We start from the raw sequence: 16014 nt of genomic DNA, 5'->3' as shown, positions 1-16014 counted from the left end.
AGCACCAACGCAACAGCCTACGCCACACAACACTGCTCTCGGCTGCTCACGGAACTGTGAGACACCTTTCCCGAACCGGGACTGTCGTTTCGTGTCGATAAGCCGCAAAGCAGCGGCTCTGGGCAGAGCTGGAGTCATTCAGCTTCACCCCCACCCCAGGGAAGCAAGCCAGGTCTGCTTCTCCTCTGGCAACGCGGCCCCCTCCTCCTTCCAGTTCTCACAAACCACCATTCACCCCAACATCAACTGCGCCCTTGCAACAGACCTGGAGGTATCTCTAAGGTTGCTAACTAGCCCAAAGGTGAGGGCGACCCCTGCAACAGAACAAGAAGGTTACAGCTGGCCATGGCTGGGGCCCTGGAGACTGTCAGGAAGGATGGTTAGGACTTACTGGTCCACTGAAGCCAGCCAGCTGCGTGATCATCAGGCACACGATGGAGAGGATGAGCCTGGTGCGGCAGAAGGTCCACACAACCCTCCGGAGGGAAGCAGCGTCTGGCCCAACTTCATGCAGCTCTTCTTGCCACAGTCTCTCTAGTCTTAACAAGGGCACATGTCCTCCGTCACACATCTCCCCAGGGAATACGCACACCCCTGCCCCACCCCGCCAGCCTCCCTCCTGCCACCATTCACACCAGTCTCTCCTTTCAAGTTATGTACAGTCTTCACCTTCTGGGGAAGAAAGACCTTTCCTGGGTAACTACATATTTACCCTGTATAGGGAGCCTCTCAGGATTCAGAAAATGATGAGAACGAAAGTCTTTCCTTCCACCCAGAAAAATTATCCCTGAATAGAATCTGCCTGTGGATAAGAACTTCCTTCCTCAAGGGTCCCCAACCCTTTCTGAAGGATCCTGGTAAAATGTAGAGTCGTAACTAGATTTTAATCATGACAATCGGCTACCACAAAAATGTATTCTGTCACAAGGCAGCAACATAATCTCCCTGCAGACTCAGGAAGAGAAGCGGGGCTGAGAGAGAGAGAGAAAGCCCGTGGTTAAAACAGGATTAAAGATGATATAGGAGATAAGGCAGAAGAGCAAAGGGAAAGTCACCCCCAGGCTACCCTCCCTCCACAGGATAGCTCAGATCCTAAAAGGACACAGAGCTCTGGACTTGACACTGCCGGACCCACACTCCTAGCTCAGGCCCTACACAACCAGTACGTGGGAGATGAAAGTGGATCAGAGACGCCTACCTTCTACAGTTCACCTCGGAAGACTCGTACTTGGACAAAGACCACACGTCCTCCATTGAGAGCTCCCCCTTCTTGTAGGCTATGCGAGCCAGAGGAGAAAGCCAAGAAAAAGTCATACAGGAGAAGAGCCCAGCATTGTCCACTGGGTGCTGGTGTCTGAGGAAAGAAAACCCAAAGCACAAAATTGTCAACACACGTGGAGAGGCTAGCCAACACTTACGGTACAATGTTTAGTATACAGAACTCCTGGCTAAACCCAGGTTTTCCCCAAATAGTCTAATCTTAGCCTGAATTTTTTTTTGGTGCTTCACAGACAAGCCACTAACCAGCAGAACCTCTTACTTGGAAGTGGTCCGGATGGGCTTCAGAGCACTTAAGCTATGATGGTACTTTCCCTTGGGATGTTCCTCATCCAGGATTCTGAGCTGAGAATGCATGGAGGCATCCAGGGAAAGGCCCTCAGCTCGGGCTGCTGCTTCCAAGGCATCTTGGCAATCCAGCTGTTTCAACAGATAGGGAGGGAAGGCAAAAGCACAATCAGTGAACATTAGAAAAACAGAGAGTACCAAATCTACCTGACATAACAGCTCAAACTGCAGACCAGATTCATCTTACCTAAGAAATCCAAGGGTCAGTAGGTTAAACACTAGCTTGTATGATATGAACTTGCTAAGGAACATTAAACCAGATACTTAAAATTTCTAAACTAACAGACTTCATTTTTTTGAGTACTTTCAGAAAAATTGAGCAGAAAGTACAGAGAGTTCCCATATACCTCCTCACCTCCCCCCTCTCCTCCCCCTGTTTCCTCCATAATTAACATCTTGCATGAGTGTGCTACATTTGTCACAACTGACAGCCCAATACTGATATATTATCACTTACTAAAGTCCACAGTTTACATCATTATTCACTCATTGTGTTGTATATCTTAAAATTTATATTTTTATCACCAAAATGTTTTATCTTTCATTTCCCAATATAGACTGAGAGTCAATTACTACACTACTCACTGCAAATTCTATTGCCCATTTTCTATGGCAAAAACTTCACAACCCCCCACCCCCACCCCGCCTTATCAGCCCTGTCATGCAGAAAAAGCCGGGATGCACATATGCCTCCTCTCTCTCTCTTATCAGCAACAGGCAGAGCAGAAGCGGGGCTCTCACCCTGGCTGCCCCACTAAAGAGCTCCTACCCAGACTTCTGCAGCATGAAGCAGAGAGTCTCATGGGTGGAAATACAAAGTTATACATATTTTACTATAAAGTTTATAAGTACCAATTAATCATATTAACAAAAATGAGTATAATTCAAAGTCTGACTGTGGCAGAAGAGGGTGGACCAAAAATCTGGATATATCTACACCCGTTTACTCTAAAAGTAACCCAAAGTCACTTAATTTTTTAAAAAAGTTTATTGAGGTATAGTTGATTTACAATGTTAATGTGTTAATTTTTGCTGTACAGCAAAGTGATTCATTTATACATATATATATATTCTTTTTCATATTCTTTTCCATTATGATTTATCCCAGGATATTGAATATAGTTCCCTATGCTATACAGTAGGATCTTGTTGTTTATCAACCAAAGTTACTTTTGCAGTTACTGTTGCAGAAACATAAGCATTCTTTTCCTCAAGTAAGGATTATAAGGACCTTATGCTTTTCTCACATTCTCACAAATATTTCCAGCAATTATTGTGAACTAGCAAGAAAGAATAGATCCCCAGATCAGGAAAAAGTTAAGTGGTGCAGCACCTAACACACTGTGCCTCACACAAAGTGGAGTCTCTATTTTGACACACCACTTCTTTTACACACAAAACAGAAGCAACTCAAACATTAAGGATTTCTGCCTGGGAGTCACCTGCATGCCTATATGGCTCTCTCCTCAAAGACAATAGCTTTAGTTCACAGCATACTTATGAATCTTCAGATAAGTCACTGCTTAGTATCAGGAAAGTACACAGCAACCGGGAAGCATTTTTTCCCTTTTTTTTTTTTTTTTTTTTGCGTTACGCGGGCCTCTCACTGTTGTGGCCTCTCCTGTTGCGGAGCACAGGCTCCGGACGCGCAGGCTCAGGGGCCACGGCTCACGGGCCTAGCCGCTCCGTGGCATGTGGGATCTTCCCGGACCAGGGATGGAACCCGTGTCCCCTGAATTGGCAGGCAGATTCTTAACCACTGTGCCACCAAAGAAATCCCTCATTGCTACCTATTTCTAAAATAAATGGATCTTTTCAATTAATCTACCAGAAAGGAGGCAAGAATATACAATGGAGAAAAGACAGTCTCTTCAATAAATGGTGTTGGGAAAACTAGGCAGCTACACGTAAAGGAATAAAATTAGAACATTTTCTCACACCATATACAAAAATAAACTAAAAAATGGATTAAAGATCTAAATGTAAGACCAGAAACCATAAAACTCCTAAAAGAAAACATAGGCGGAACACTCTTTGACATAAATCGTAGCAATATTTTCTTGGATCTGTCTCCTAAGGCAAAGGAAACAAAAGCACAAATAAACAAATGGGACCTAATTAAACCTAAAAGCTTCCTCACAGCAAAGGAGACAATCTACTGAATGGGAGAAAATATTTGCAAATGATATGACCAATAGGAGGTTAATATCCAAAATATATAAACCGCTCATACAACTCAGTATCTAAAAAACAAACAACCCAATTAAAAAATAGGCAGAAGACCTGAACAGACATTTTTCGAAAGAAGACATACAGATGGCAATAGGCATGTGAAAAGATGCTCAACATTGCTAATCATCAGAGAAGTGTAAATGAAAACCACAATGAGTTATCACCTCACACCTGTAAGAATGGCTATTATCAAAAAGACCACAAATAACATTAGTTGGCAAGGATGTGGAGAAAAGGGAACCCTGTACACTGTTGGTGATAATGTAAATTGGTGCAGCCACTATGGAAAACAGTTAAGAAGGTTCCTCAAAAAACTAAAAATAGGGCTTCCCTGGTGGCACAGTGGTTGAGAGTCCACCTGCCGATGCAGGGGACATGGGTTCGTACCCCAGTCCAGGAGGATCCCATGTGCCGTGGAGCGGCTGGGCCCGTGAGCCATGGCCGCTGAGCCTGCGCGTCCGGAGCCTGTGCTCCACAATGGGAGAGGCCACAACAGTGAGAGGCCCGCGTACCCCAAAAAAAAAAAAAAAAACTAAAAATAGAATTACCATATGATCCAGCAATCCCACTCCTGGGTATATATTTGAAGAAAACAAAAACACTAATTCAAAAAGATACATGTACCCCAATGTTCATAGCACCATCATTTACAATTGCCAAGATCTGAAAGCAACTTAAGTGTTCATCAACAGATGAATGGATAAAGACATGGTGTGTGTATATACATATATATATATATATACATACACACACATACATATACAATGAAATACTACTCAGCCATAAAAAAGAATGAAATTTTGCCATTTATAACAACATGGATGGACCTAGAGGGTATTATGCTTAGTGAAGTTTGTCAGAGAAAGACAAATAGTATGTTATCATTTACATGTAGAATCTAAAAAGTAAAACAAACTAGTGAATATAACAGAAAGAAAGAGACTTGGGCTTCCCTGGTGGCGCAGTGGTTGAGAGTCCGCCTGCCGATGCGGGGGACATGGGTTCGTGCCCCGGTCCGGGAAGATCCCACATGCCGCGGAGCAGCTGGGCCCGTGAGCCATGGCCGCTGAGCCTGCGCGTCAGGAGCCTGTGCTCCACAACGGGAGAGGCCGCGACAGTGAGAGGCCCGCGTACGGCAAAAAAAAAAAGAAAAAAAAAATAGAGACAAAAAACTAGTGGTTATCAGTAGGAAGAGGGGAAGGGGGAAAGGCAAGATACAGGTAGGGGTACAGGTAGGGGATTAAGAGGTAGAAACTACTATGTAAAAAATAAATAAGCTACAAGGATAGATTGCACAGCACAGGGAATATAGTCAATATTTTATAATAACTACAAATGGAGTATAATCTAAAATTCTATAAATCAAAATTCAAAAATTTTGAATCCCTATGTTGTATGCCTGAAACTACTATAACATTGTAGGGAATTCCCTGGTGGTGCAGTGGATAAGACTCCGCGCTTCCAATGCAAGAGGCCCGGGTTTGATTCCTGGTCAGGGAACTAGATCCTACATGCATGCTGCAACTAAGAGTTTGCATGCCACAACTAAGGAGCCCGTGTGCCCCAGCTAAGGAGCTGGAGAGCTGCAACTAAGGAGCTTGTGAGCCACAACTAAGGAGCCCACCTGCCACAACTAAGAGCTGGTACAACCAAATAAATAAATAAATAAATAAATAGATTTTTTTTAAAAAGAAACTAATATAACATTATAAATCAACTACACCTCAATTTTTAAAAATTTAAACACTAAATAAAATAAAATGAATGGATCTTGAAATACGGAAATTTCCTTTGTACTTCACTGAGGTTCTGAAACATACTGCTGGAACTGTAATTTAAGCTCAGAAAATATATAAACTACAAATCTGTAAGGGAATGGGGACCCCACTTCTTATTTCAAGTTTTGATAGCGTGAGAACTATGTAAAGTGACTTGACATTACTTATGATTCAAACATTAGTTGTCACTGAAATTACTTTGTCTCATTTCAGATTCCCACCAGCAATCTATGAGAGATCCAGTTTCTCCACATACTCGTCACTGCCTGGTATTGTCGTTATTTTTTATATTAGCCACCTGAACAGGTGTGGTTTAGTGTTTCATCATGATTTTAATTTGCACTGCCCTAATGGTTAATGATGTTTAACATCTTTTCCTATTCTTATTTGCCACTCATATATCCTTTTGGGTGAAGTGTCTGTTTAAGTCTTTTGCCCATTTTCTAAATGGATTGTTATTCTTAGTGTTGCATTTAGAGAGTTCTTTATCTATTATGGATTCAAGTCCTTTGTCAGATGATTTGAAAGTATTTTCTCTCTTAATAGGGTCATTCACGGAGCAAAAGTTTTATATTTTGATCAAGTTTAATTTGTTGATTTTTTTCTTTTAAGGATTGGGCATTTAGTGTCATGTCTAAGAACTCTTAGCTCTAACCCCAGGTCATGAATATTTTCTGTTTTTTTCTAAAAGTTTTATAGTTTTAAATTTTGATCTGTGATCCATCCTGATTAATTTTTGGATTAATTTTTATATAAGGTATAAAATTTAGGCAAAGGCTCATTTTTTTGACTATAGCTGTCCAATGTTCCCACACCATTTGCTGAAGATTCATCTCTCCATTAAGTTGCTTTTGCACCTATGTAAAAATGAGTTGGCCATACTTGCATGGGTCGATTTCAGGACTCTATTCCATTGACCTATTTGTCTATCCCTTCACTGATACCATTAACTTGATTACTGTAGCTATTTAGTAAGTCTTAAAATAGCATAGTGTGATATCTCCAACTTTATTCGTCCTTTACAAAACTGGTTTAGCCATTCTAGTTCTTTTGCCTTTCCAGGAGAACCAAGTTCAAGACTGAGGAGAGTTTTATAAACATCTTTTGACGTTACGGCATCAGAGAAGGACAACTTGGTATGCCATCCAGTAGTATTTTCACATAAGAATGACATAGTAGCATTAAGAGAAAACTAAAATCTTCACATCTTCATTTATTCTTTCAACAAATAACTTACTGAGCACCTATACACAAGACTGTCCCAGATGCTGGGAATAAAAAATATTCTAATTTCTATCTTTGTAGTACACTAATTTCATTTTATTCACCTCTAAAATGCCTAGTTACAATTTTCATCAAAACCTACTAACAGAAAAGTGAATGGATGACAACAAACAAAATCCTCTTATTGCATGAGTTTTGTTCCTTTGACTATATACATGATGTTATGTTCCACCACCTCCTGGTAGTAAGTTACTTCCCATAATGGAGAATGACAAATTCAGAGGCTCTCTAAAAAGACTCAGATGAGAGCAGGCAGGCAAGGTTTCATTCCTAAAGGCATATCAGGAGTACTATACAAGCATTATCAAATGCCTGTAACATATCAGAGACTGAGGACTCTTGCAATGTTTTTGATTTTAGAACAAGGCACTCAGTATAATTTTATTCTGACAAGGAAAAGCTCCCATAAAAGTGGGTGAAGAAGTGGTTGAATTAATTCTCAAATTTTCATAGAATAATAAAACATGGAGTAGGAATGACCACAGTAAAGGTATGGAGAAGTCTATATTGTTGATCTAAGACAATCAAAAGTTGCCATTCTAAGCAACCCACTTTCCAAGTCTCATCATATTTTTGCTATTCTTTTCTAAACTGCTTCCCAAACTGTCAATCTTGTTGTCATATCTTACTCACTGCCCATATAAGGACAGTGAAATAATCTGATGGAGATAAGAAGATTCATGCAGGATGCTCTGTTTTGAAACAGTCCTGCTCCATATTTGCACCTAGCTCCTTCAGAGACACGACTCTCAAAACAGTAAGCAACAGGTGTTTAGCTCTTGAATGATAAAATAACACAATCAAGAAAATCAAGAGGGCTTCCCTGGTGGCGCAGTGGTTGAGAATCTGCCTGCTAATGCAGGGGACACGGGTTCGAGCCCTGGTCTGGGAGGATCCCACATGCCACGGAGCAACTAGGCCCGTGAGCCACGACTACTGAGCCTGGGCGTCTGGAGCCTGTGCTCCGCAACAAGAGGCCGCGATAGTGAGAGGCCCGTGCACTGCGATGAAGAGTGGCCCCCGCTTGCCACAACTAGAGAAAGCCCTCGCACAGAAACGAAGACGCAACACAGCAAAAATAAATAAATTAAAAAAAAAAAACAAAAAACTGCAAGCTTCCTTCTTTAAAAAAAAAGAAAAAAAAAGAAAATCAAGAGAAAATTCCCTTACTCCAATAAAACTATGTTCTCTATGGTCAAAGTATTCATACTCCTTAGGCAGAATTTTCCCATAGTTGGAGGCCATTGTGAAGTATAATGGTTTTGTACATGGATTTCTGAAAACAGACATGGGCTCACAGGCTGATTCTGCCACCAACTTTCCACATGTTACCTAGCTACTTTAAGCTTCAATTTCCTCATTTTTACAATGGTACATGCACCTACCACAAAGTGTTGAAAGGAATTAATGGGATAATGAAAAGTGCTTAGCAAAGTACTGGGTATATAACAAACATTTAATATGTATTAACTATATACCAATTTATCCATCTGATAAATCACACAGCCTATCTCAAATATTCCTCTTTCCTTTAGCTTTCCCTGACTCTTTCAAGATTAGGGAATTTATTTCCCCCCTCCTATGTCTTCCCTGCACTGTGCCACTGCAATAGGATGCTTCTACTAAGAACTCCTGGAGGGCAGGTTGACTAACTCTTGTTTGCACCCCTTGCCCCTGGCACGGTACAGAGCCTGACACCTATTATTCAAATGGCAACCAGAATATCTCCATGTTGCCTCACAATCTGCATTATTATCATGTAAAAATGCATGACATACCACTAAGAAATCTTCTTAACCAATCCACTTCTGTTTAATTTCTCTGCTCTTTTGCTTATTATTAATTGTATAATAAACAATTACAGTTTATTTTTCTCTTTCTGGATTATTTAGGATAAATTCCATCAGTGGGATTACAGGATTAAAGAGTGTAGCTCCAAGCAACTAGACATCCATCCAGTTTGTTTAATTAACCTTATTATAAGACATGTACTCCAGTATTATTGCAAAAGAGAACTGCTCTTAGTTTTAGGACTTTCAGTTCTATTTTGTTGACCTGAGCCTGCCTCTATCCCACCTACTCTGGGACATTAGCAAGAAACAGAGGAAGTTAGGGCAATCTTCTTTGTTTATAGCCCGATCTCATGACTAGCATGTATCTGTAAAGGCAAACTGCTTACTTGAAGGTGATGGGAAAATTTGGGCAAATGAACTAATAACAAACCAACACAGCATTTACTATGTGCCAGGCATTGTTTTAAATGTTTTACAGATACTAACTCTTATAATTCTCATATGAGGTATGAGGTAGATACTCTTATTTCCCCTGTTTTACATCTGAGGAAACTGTGAAGTAGCAGCAAAGATTTGAAGAGATCTTTAAAAGCAGAGATTGAATCCAGGCTCCAGAGTTGAGGCTCTTAATCACTATGCTATGTGCCATTCAAAGAAAAAACAAGCAAATAACTCATCACTGTACAAGATGACCTCAGATGTGTCTTTATAGACAGCCAGCTTTCCTCTCTTCCCCAGGGTGAGTATCAGATTAAAATAAACTATGACTCTCCTAACTAACCTCATTATAAGCAAATGGTAATTTCCAAAGTCAAAGGCACAAGTACATGATTAGAACACTAGAATGTAAATAAACTATTTTACTTAATTACAAAAATCCACTTCCTGGTTGTTTTTCAACCAAAGATGAGTAGATGCTAAATGATGAATACATTATGGACTGATATTTTAAAATAAAATAAAAGCATCTTTATACTACCCTGCCAGTAACTGCATAGATGTCTTATACTTGTAACTGTTTGGTTGGACGCCTAACTCCTCTTTCTTTCTAGGCGTCCCAAAAAAGCGTACCTGGCCAAGCAAGCCAGGGGGAAAAATGTCTATCTAAAGTAAAAATGAATTTAACCTACCATATTAGCATTCTGTAAAGTGAGTTATCAACGTTCTAAGATTGAGTGGATTAAAAATAGTAATGAACCAAGAAAAATGACTTAATATATTTAAGCTATATGGGCTTACTATATGAACGCATAAATAATATAACATGGTAGGGAAACACGATTCAGCGAATATCATTGGGACAAATACAAACAGCTTGGAGATGAACTGAGATCCAGGTATCACACCACACATTAATCCATCTGGAATTAACCCCAAAAGTTACATTAAAATGATGAAATAAATAGAAGAGAATTAAATAGCATATTTAGCCACCTAGGGAAAGGAAATAGTCTCCATTTCCCCCCAAAGCCTGAAACTTATCAAAGGCAAGATGGATGGCTTAAAATATAAAAAGGAAAACTTTTTGCATAATGAAGTTAGCATTAAGGGGAAGGGGAATACAGCTAAAGGAGTGACCAGGTAACTAATATAATAATATATTTTGAACAGCCAGCTTTTACTGAAAAACATGTTTTATCCATTCATTCAGCAAGTATTTATTGAGGGGACTACACGCCAGGCACAGCTCTGGGTGCTGGGGAACCAGGAGTGAAAAAACAGACTTGCACCTTGAAATCACTGCCTTAATGCAGGTTACATTCTAGTATTTATAAAAGGTCAAAATCCAAAATAATCTACTAAATTGGTTCAGAAGCTTCTCTCAGCTTCTGAATTCAATGTTACCAATCAAGAAATTAAAATTAAATTTTAAGATACAACTATATATACCTTAATAGAAATAGAGATAAAATCCAACCCGAGAAGGAGGGAAATGTAAGACAACCACATATCATCTGAACCTTGACCCGATTTTTAATATCACTGGCAGGTACTCAGGGGAGCAAACTGGTCATATGTAACACTTTACATATGCTTTGTCTCCATAGTATTATTATGGGAAGGAAAATTTTCCAAACAAAAAAGATCATTTAAACCCAATGGTTTACTGGGAACTAAATGCCTAATAGAAGATTAATGGCTAAACTACAGTAGAGCAACACTCCAGTGCAGTGCTGCTTAACAGAAATAAAATACAAGCCGCAAATGTAATTTAAATGTTTCTAGTAGCCACATTTAAAAAGTAAAAAGAAACAGGAGAAATTAATTATAATAATATACTTTATTTAACCCAATATATATAAAATATTATCTTTTAAACATGTAAGCAATAAAAATTATTAATGAGATATTTTATATTCTTTTTTTGGTTCTAAGTCTTTGAAGTCTGGTGTGTGTTTTTTCTAAGGTTTTTTTAAAATTAATTTATTTTATTTATCTATTTTTGGCTGTGTTGGGTCTTTGTTGCTGTGCACGGGCTTTCTCTAGTTGCGGCGAGAGGGGGCTACATTTCATTGCGGTGTGCGGGCTTCTCATTGCAGTAGCTTCTCTTGATGAGGAGCATGGGCTCTAGGCACATGGGCTTCAGTAGTTGTCATACGTGGGTTCAGTAGTTGTGGCTCGCCGGCTCTAGAGCGCAGGCTCATTAGTTGTGGCACACGGGCTTGGTTGCTCCGCGGCATGTGGGATCTTCCCAGACCAGGGTTCGATCCTGTGTCCCCTGCATTGGCAAGCGGATTCTTAACCACTGTGCCACGAGCGAAGCCCTGGTGTGTGTTTTATATATACAGAACATCTCAATTCGGACATGCCACATTTCAAATGTCCAATAGCTACATGTGGCTGGTGGCTACAGTATTGGATAGCGTAGTCCAGTAGTTTTCAATTGAGGGTGATTTTGCTTGTCCAGGGGACATTTGGCGATGTTTGCAGACATTTTTGGTTGTCACAACTGTGCATTCAGTGGGTAGAGGCCAGGGATGCTGCTGAACATCCTACCATGCACAGAACAGGCCCCCACAACAAAGAATTATCTGGCCCCCAAATGTCAGTAGTGCTAAGGTAGCCCTAGATAGCTAAACAGCTAACACGGCTAGTACTCGATGTATGATGATCTAAGGGAATGTGTTTTATGAGGCCTATTTTATTTTTACATTACAATGCTTTAAATCAATTTTAGAAGTAACTTTTTAAGGCTTCTCCTGAGACGGGATGAGGGCACTCATTTCTCTTTACTTCTCTTAAGGGGCACTGCAGACTGAAGGTCTCTCCATGGCCAGACGTTGCGGCCACAGAAGGTGTCTGCAGCAGTTGATTCATTCCAAAGGGAAAAATACTGCTTGATCCAGGAGTTGAGAAAACATTAAACAATGAAATACTGCTGCCATTTGTATCTTCCTGAGGACTGTGGCTAGGAGACATGAGCATTTTTTTTTCCTACCAAGGTGATGGGGACGGAGCAGGGCAGGGACACTGGGGAACGAAAAGGGGACAATGAAATTTAGATTCTGCCATGGTTCAAACAAAGGTCAGGGAAACACAGAGTCATTTACCTGCCCATTCCGTGAGGGAAACAAGGAACTTTCGATCCATAAGCAAACAGAGAGGTTTGCACAAGAGCCCTCCATCCTCTGCGCACTAAGACCATCCCCAGGGCTGGGATAATTAGCTCTCACTATCACACCGCATGGCTTCCGCTTATCTAGTTTGTCCCATCTCATTTTAACAGGCTGCCAGAGCAGAATGTCTGCTGACAGGGCAACCCCTGCGTGGAGGCCCCTGGGACAAGATACCAGGGGCCAGCAATCATTCCCCAGGCTGAACAATTCTTTCCCGACAGCAGGACAACAGCAGGGGAGGCTTGCTAAGCCTGGAGGCTGAAGAATCAACCAGAGGCACCTCTCAGCTTCCAAGGGGATTAAAGGCTGCAATATCCCCATCTGGCCCGCCCCACAAGGAAAGCCGCACTTGGGGCACAATCAGAACGGACAGGTCTCAGACTCTACAGCATGTTCTTCCTACCCTCTCCTTAATTCACAAGGTCTTAACACAAATACAGAGTGGGTAGCCTCTTCTCATAAACCCTTCTGGCCCAAGTAAAAGCTTTTCTGCAGGTGTCCCAGCCCCACAGCTGCCTTTACGACAAACATTTAGAAAGACAAACTTTTAAGAGGAACTGTTACACTGTCAGATACAGTTTTCAAGAGACTCAAAATGTTAACAATTAAATTAAAGTTAAATTTTCTTTTAAATTAAAAAAGAAATGAAAAAGCTGATACCCTCCCAGGAACAGCTGACTCCAGGCGTCCCCATCCTCCCTCTCCCCGACAAGTTAACACTACGAAGGACATTTCCTCTCCCAATTCTCAGCACTTCCTTATTCCAATGGGTTATTAACATGATTCTGACCGTCTCTAGCATTTCCCTTAAGAACTTCCAAAGAGCGGTCGCTTCAGTCAAGAGGGACAGCGAAATTCTAGAACGTAATCTTCACAGGAAGGAAGCAGAATATAATAGAAAGGGCTCACTATTCAAAGTCAGGGAACCTGCTAACTTCAGCCCTATTGCTCAGCGGCTATGAATTAACTTGTACCCCAGCTCACTAACCTGTAACTAGGCTGTATTACCCTCATGCTGAGGATAAGCTATTACAATTCACAAGTGTAAATATGTAAAACCAATGGATATAACTTACCACCATCACGGTGAAACAGATATTTTTCCGCAGCTCATAATCTAGCATTGCCCCAGAATCCGGAGAAATTTGAGGGCTTTCAATTGTTTCATAAGCTAAATTCCAAGGAACTTTTCTAAAGTTCCTATTACACTGGGGTGTGAGATTAACTTTGTTATTATAATGATAAGGTTTCAAAGGACTAAACTGAAAATAAATCACAGAACAGAAAAAAAGACATGGGAAATACTTGGAGCCCCATTGGTTGAGGGGAGAGAAGAGACTTTATTCCATGAGATCTAAGGCAGAGGTTCTCAGCGCTGCTGACACATTAGGATCACCAGGGCAGCTTTTTTTTTTTTTTTTTTTTTTTTTTTTGCGGTATGCGGGCCTCTCACTGTTGTGGCCTCCCCCGTTGCGGAGCACAGGCTCCGGATGCACAGGCCCAGCGGCCATGGCTCACGGGCCCAGCCGCTCCGCGGCATATGGGATCCTCCCAGACCGGGGCACGAACCCGTGTCCCCTGCATCGGCAGGCGGACTCTCAACCACTGCGCCACCAGGGAGGCCCTGGGCAGCTTTTAAACAACATGGATGCCTGAGCCTGACTCCAGAGACTGGTTTAATTGGTCTGGAACATTGGTATTTTTTTTTTAACGCTCTTCAAGTGATTTTAATACGCAGCCTGAACTGAGAACCACTGATAGATAGATAGATAGATAGATAGATAGGTAGATAGTAGGATGCTGGTCGTTTGCATTGGACAAAATCTCTTCAAGATTTTCAGGCTTTAGCTTAAAAAAAAAAAAAAAAAAGCCAAAATATAATTTGTAAATGAAACTCCCTTCATTGATCAGTAAGTACCATGTGAGCCCATGTTAAATGCCTAGAATAAGACATTAGTGGGTCCAACATGTGACTCCTGTACTGCTGAGCAGGCTGGAACCGCTGACAATGGTGGGAAGCAAAGGCAAAGGTGAAGATTTGGGCAGTCTGGCTATTTTTCCGCTGTGAGAATACAACATTTAAGGAAACTAAGTGACTTGCTCAACACCATATCTGCTTTAGTAAACAGAAGTTTTCATCTGATATCTAATAAACAGTTAAGTTGATTCTTTGAACAGCTAATTCAGAAAATAATCTTAAATAATTAAAACGTATGTAACATCTAATTAATTACCTAAATAGGTTAACTCCTTAAAAGGGGGGTAAGGAGGGAAGGAATAGACTTAATAAGCTTAATTCTACTGACAGGTTCAACCATTGCAAAGACTTCCGGAGGCTTTGTTTCCTGTTTCCGGCATTGACCTTTTTATTTTTGATTAAGAGAGAGGGAGGGACAGAATGGTGAGACATTCAGAAAAGCATGAGCAAAAGCCTACCTCAAAGCAAAACCAAAGTTTCACTGAGGAAGTTTTCACTAACCATTTGTAACTTCCAAGTTATAGATCTTAACAAAATAAAGGTTTGGGTATTTAAAGCTGCTTAAATAACAAAAAGCTAGTTCCAATACTTTTCTTCCCTTTTGACGGAAAGCTCCTTTAACCCATGCCAACAAGCTATATTTATTTCCCTTAAGCAGCATTTCCTAGGAAAGAAGCAGCAGTCCTGCTGCAGATGGCATAAGAGAGCTCATGATCAAGGCAGCAGGCCAATCTTAGGAGACCCACGTGGTAGACTCAGTCACCACGCAGGAAGGCCACCTGGGCTCTGCACCAGTGGCAGCACTGTTGTCATCTCTCCCAGAGAGCTCTGGGCTGCCACTGGAGACCAACATCTGGCACCAGGCCAGAGACCGTATCATACCGTACTAAGATTTATAAAGCTTTATAGATGCCTTCAGGGAAAAGAAAAAAAAAAGGCAGGTGTTCTTACGCATCCTATGACTAACTGTCCAGAAAATGTGCTGAGTCACTGAGTAGCATTCAAGAGAAGAATAATGCAGAGACTGCAAATACTAATCTCCTTCACCCTGCTCTCCTTCCTAACAGCAAGGAGACTCACAGGTAATACTTTTGACACTGAAAACACAAGAGCACGGAAAAATTCACATACCCTTAGTCCATAAAGAAAAGCTTTCAGAGTTAAATTCTCTAAAAGTATAATGTACTAGACAGAACTATTTTACGGTAACAATAGTTGTCTCTAGGTAGAGGGGTTATGGGTGACTTATTTTTTCTATAATCTACAATTTGCACATTTTCGATAATAAGACCATAATTCTTTCATAGTAATATATCTTAGAATCATATTTCTTGGTAAGAGATTACACCCACATCTTTGTCTCTAGCATGTAACTTCAATTCACCCAAATATTTCCACTCACTAATTATGAACACTCCAACCAGGGCTACAGTGTCAGCCAAACAAGGAACTAAAGGAGACCCTAAGTGAAGGTCACTGGACTTTGCAAACACTTGCTTTGTTACTTTGCCTAGAAGCAGAATATTCTAACTTGGTAGAAAGCAAATTCCACCAGTGGTACACTTCTTTTTTTTTTTTAATTTATTTATTTTTGGCTGCCTTGGTTTTTCGTTGCTGCGCGCAGGCTTTCCCTAGTTGCGGTGAGCAGGGGCTACTACTTGTTGCGTGCGCAGGCTTCTCATTGCAGTGGCTTCTGTTGTTGCGGC

General features: G+C 40.9%; 1 protein-coding gene across 6 annotated transcripts in view; it reads right to left on the bottom strand.

Annotated features, from left to right (window-relative positions):
• The window catches only part of ABCC5 (ATP binding cassette subfamily C member 5), an 89500-nt gene that overhangs the window by 62987 nt on the left and 10499 nt on the right, over nt 1-16014 (bottom strand). For all 6 annotated transcript variants that reach the window (XM_082625828.1, XM_082625826.1, XM_082625832.1 and 3 more), the window contains 3 exons: nt 1541-1698; nt 1199-1354; nt 392-539 (listed from right to left, as the gene is read on the bottom strand). In XM_082625828.1, the coding sequence (XP_082481954.1) occupies nt 392-539; nt 1199-1354; nt 1541-1698 (462 nt within the window). The remainder of the gene's footprint in view (nt 1-391; nt 540-1198; nt 1355-1540; nt 1699-16014) is intronic.

This window comes from Mesoplodon mirus (genome assembly GCF_964341445.2).
Source record: "Mesoplodon mirus genome assembly, chromosome: 6".
NCBI classification, from domain to species: Eukaryota; Metazoa; Chordata; class Mammalia; order Artiodactyla; family Ziphiidae; genus Mesoplodon; species Mesoplodon mirus.
The sequence above is the reverse complement of the archived record's forward strand: the minus strand, read 5'-3'. Positions and strand labels throughout refer to the sequence as shown.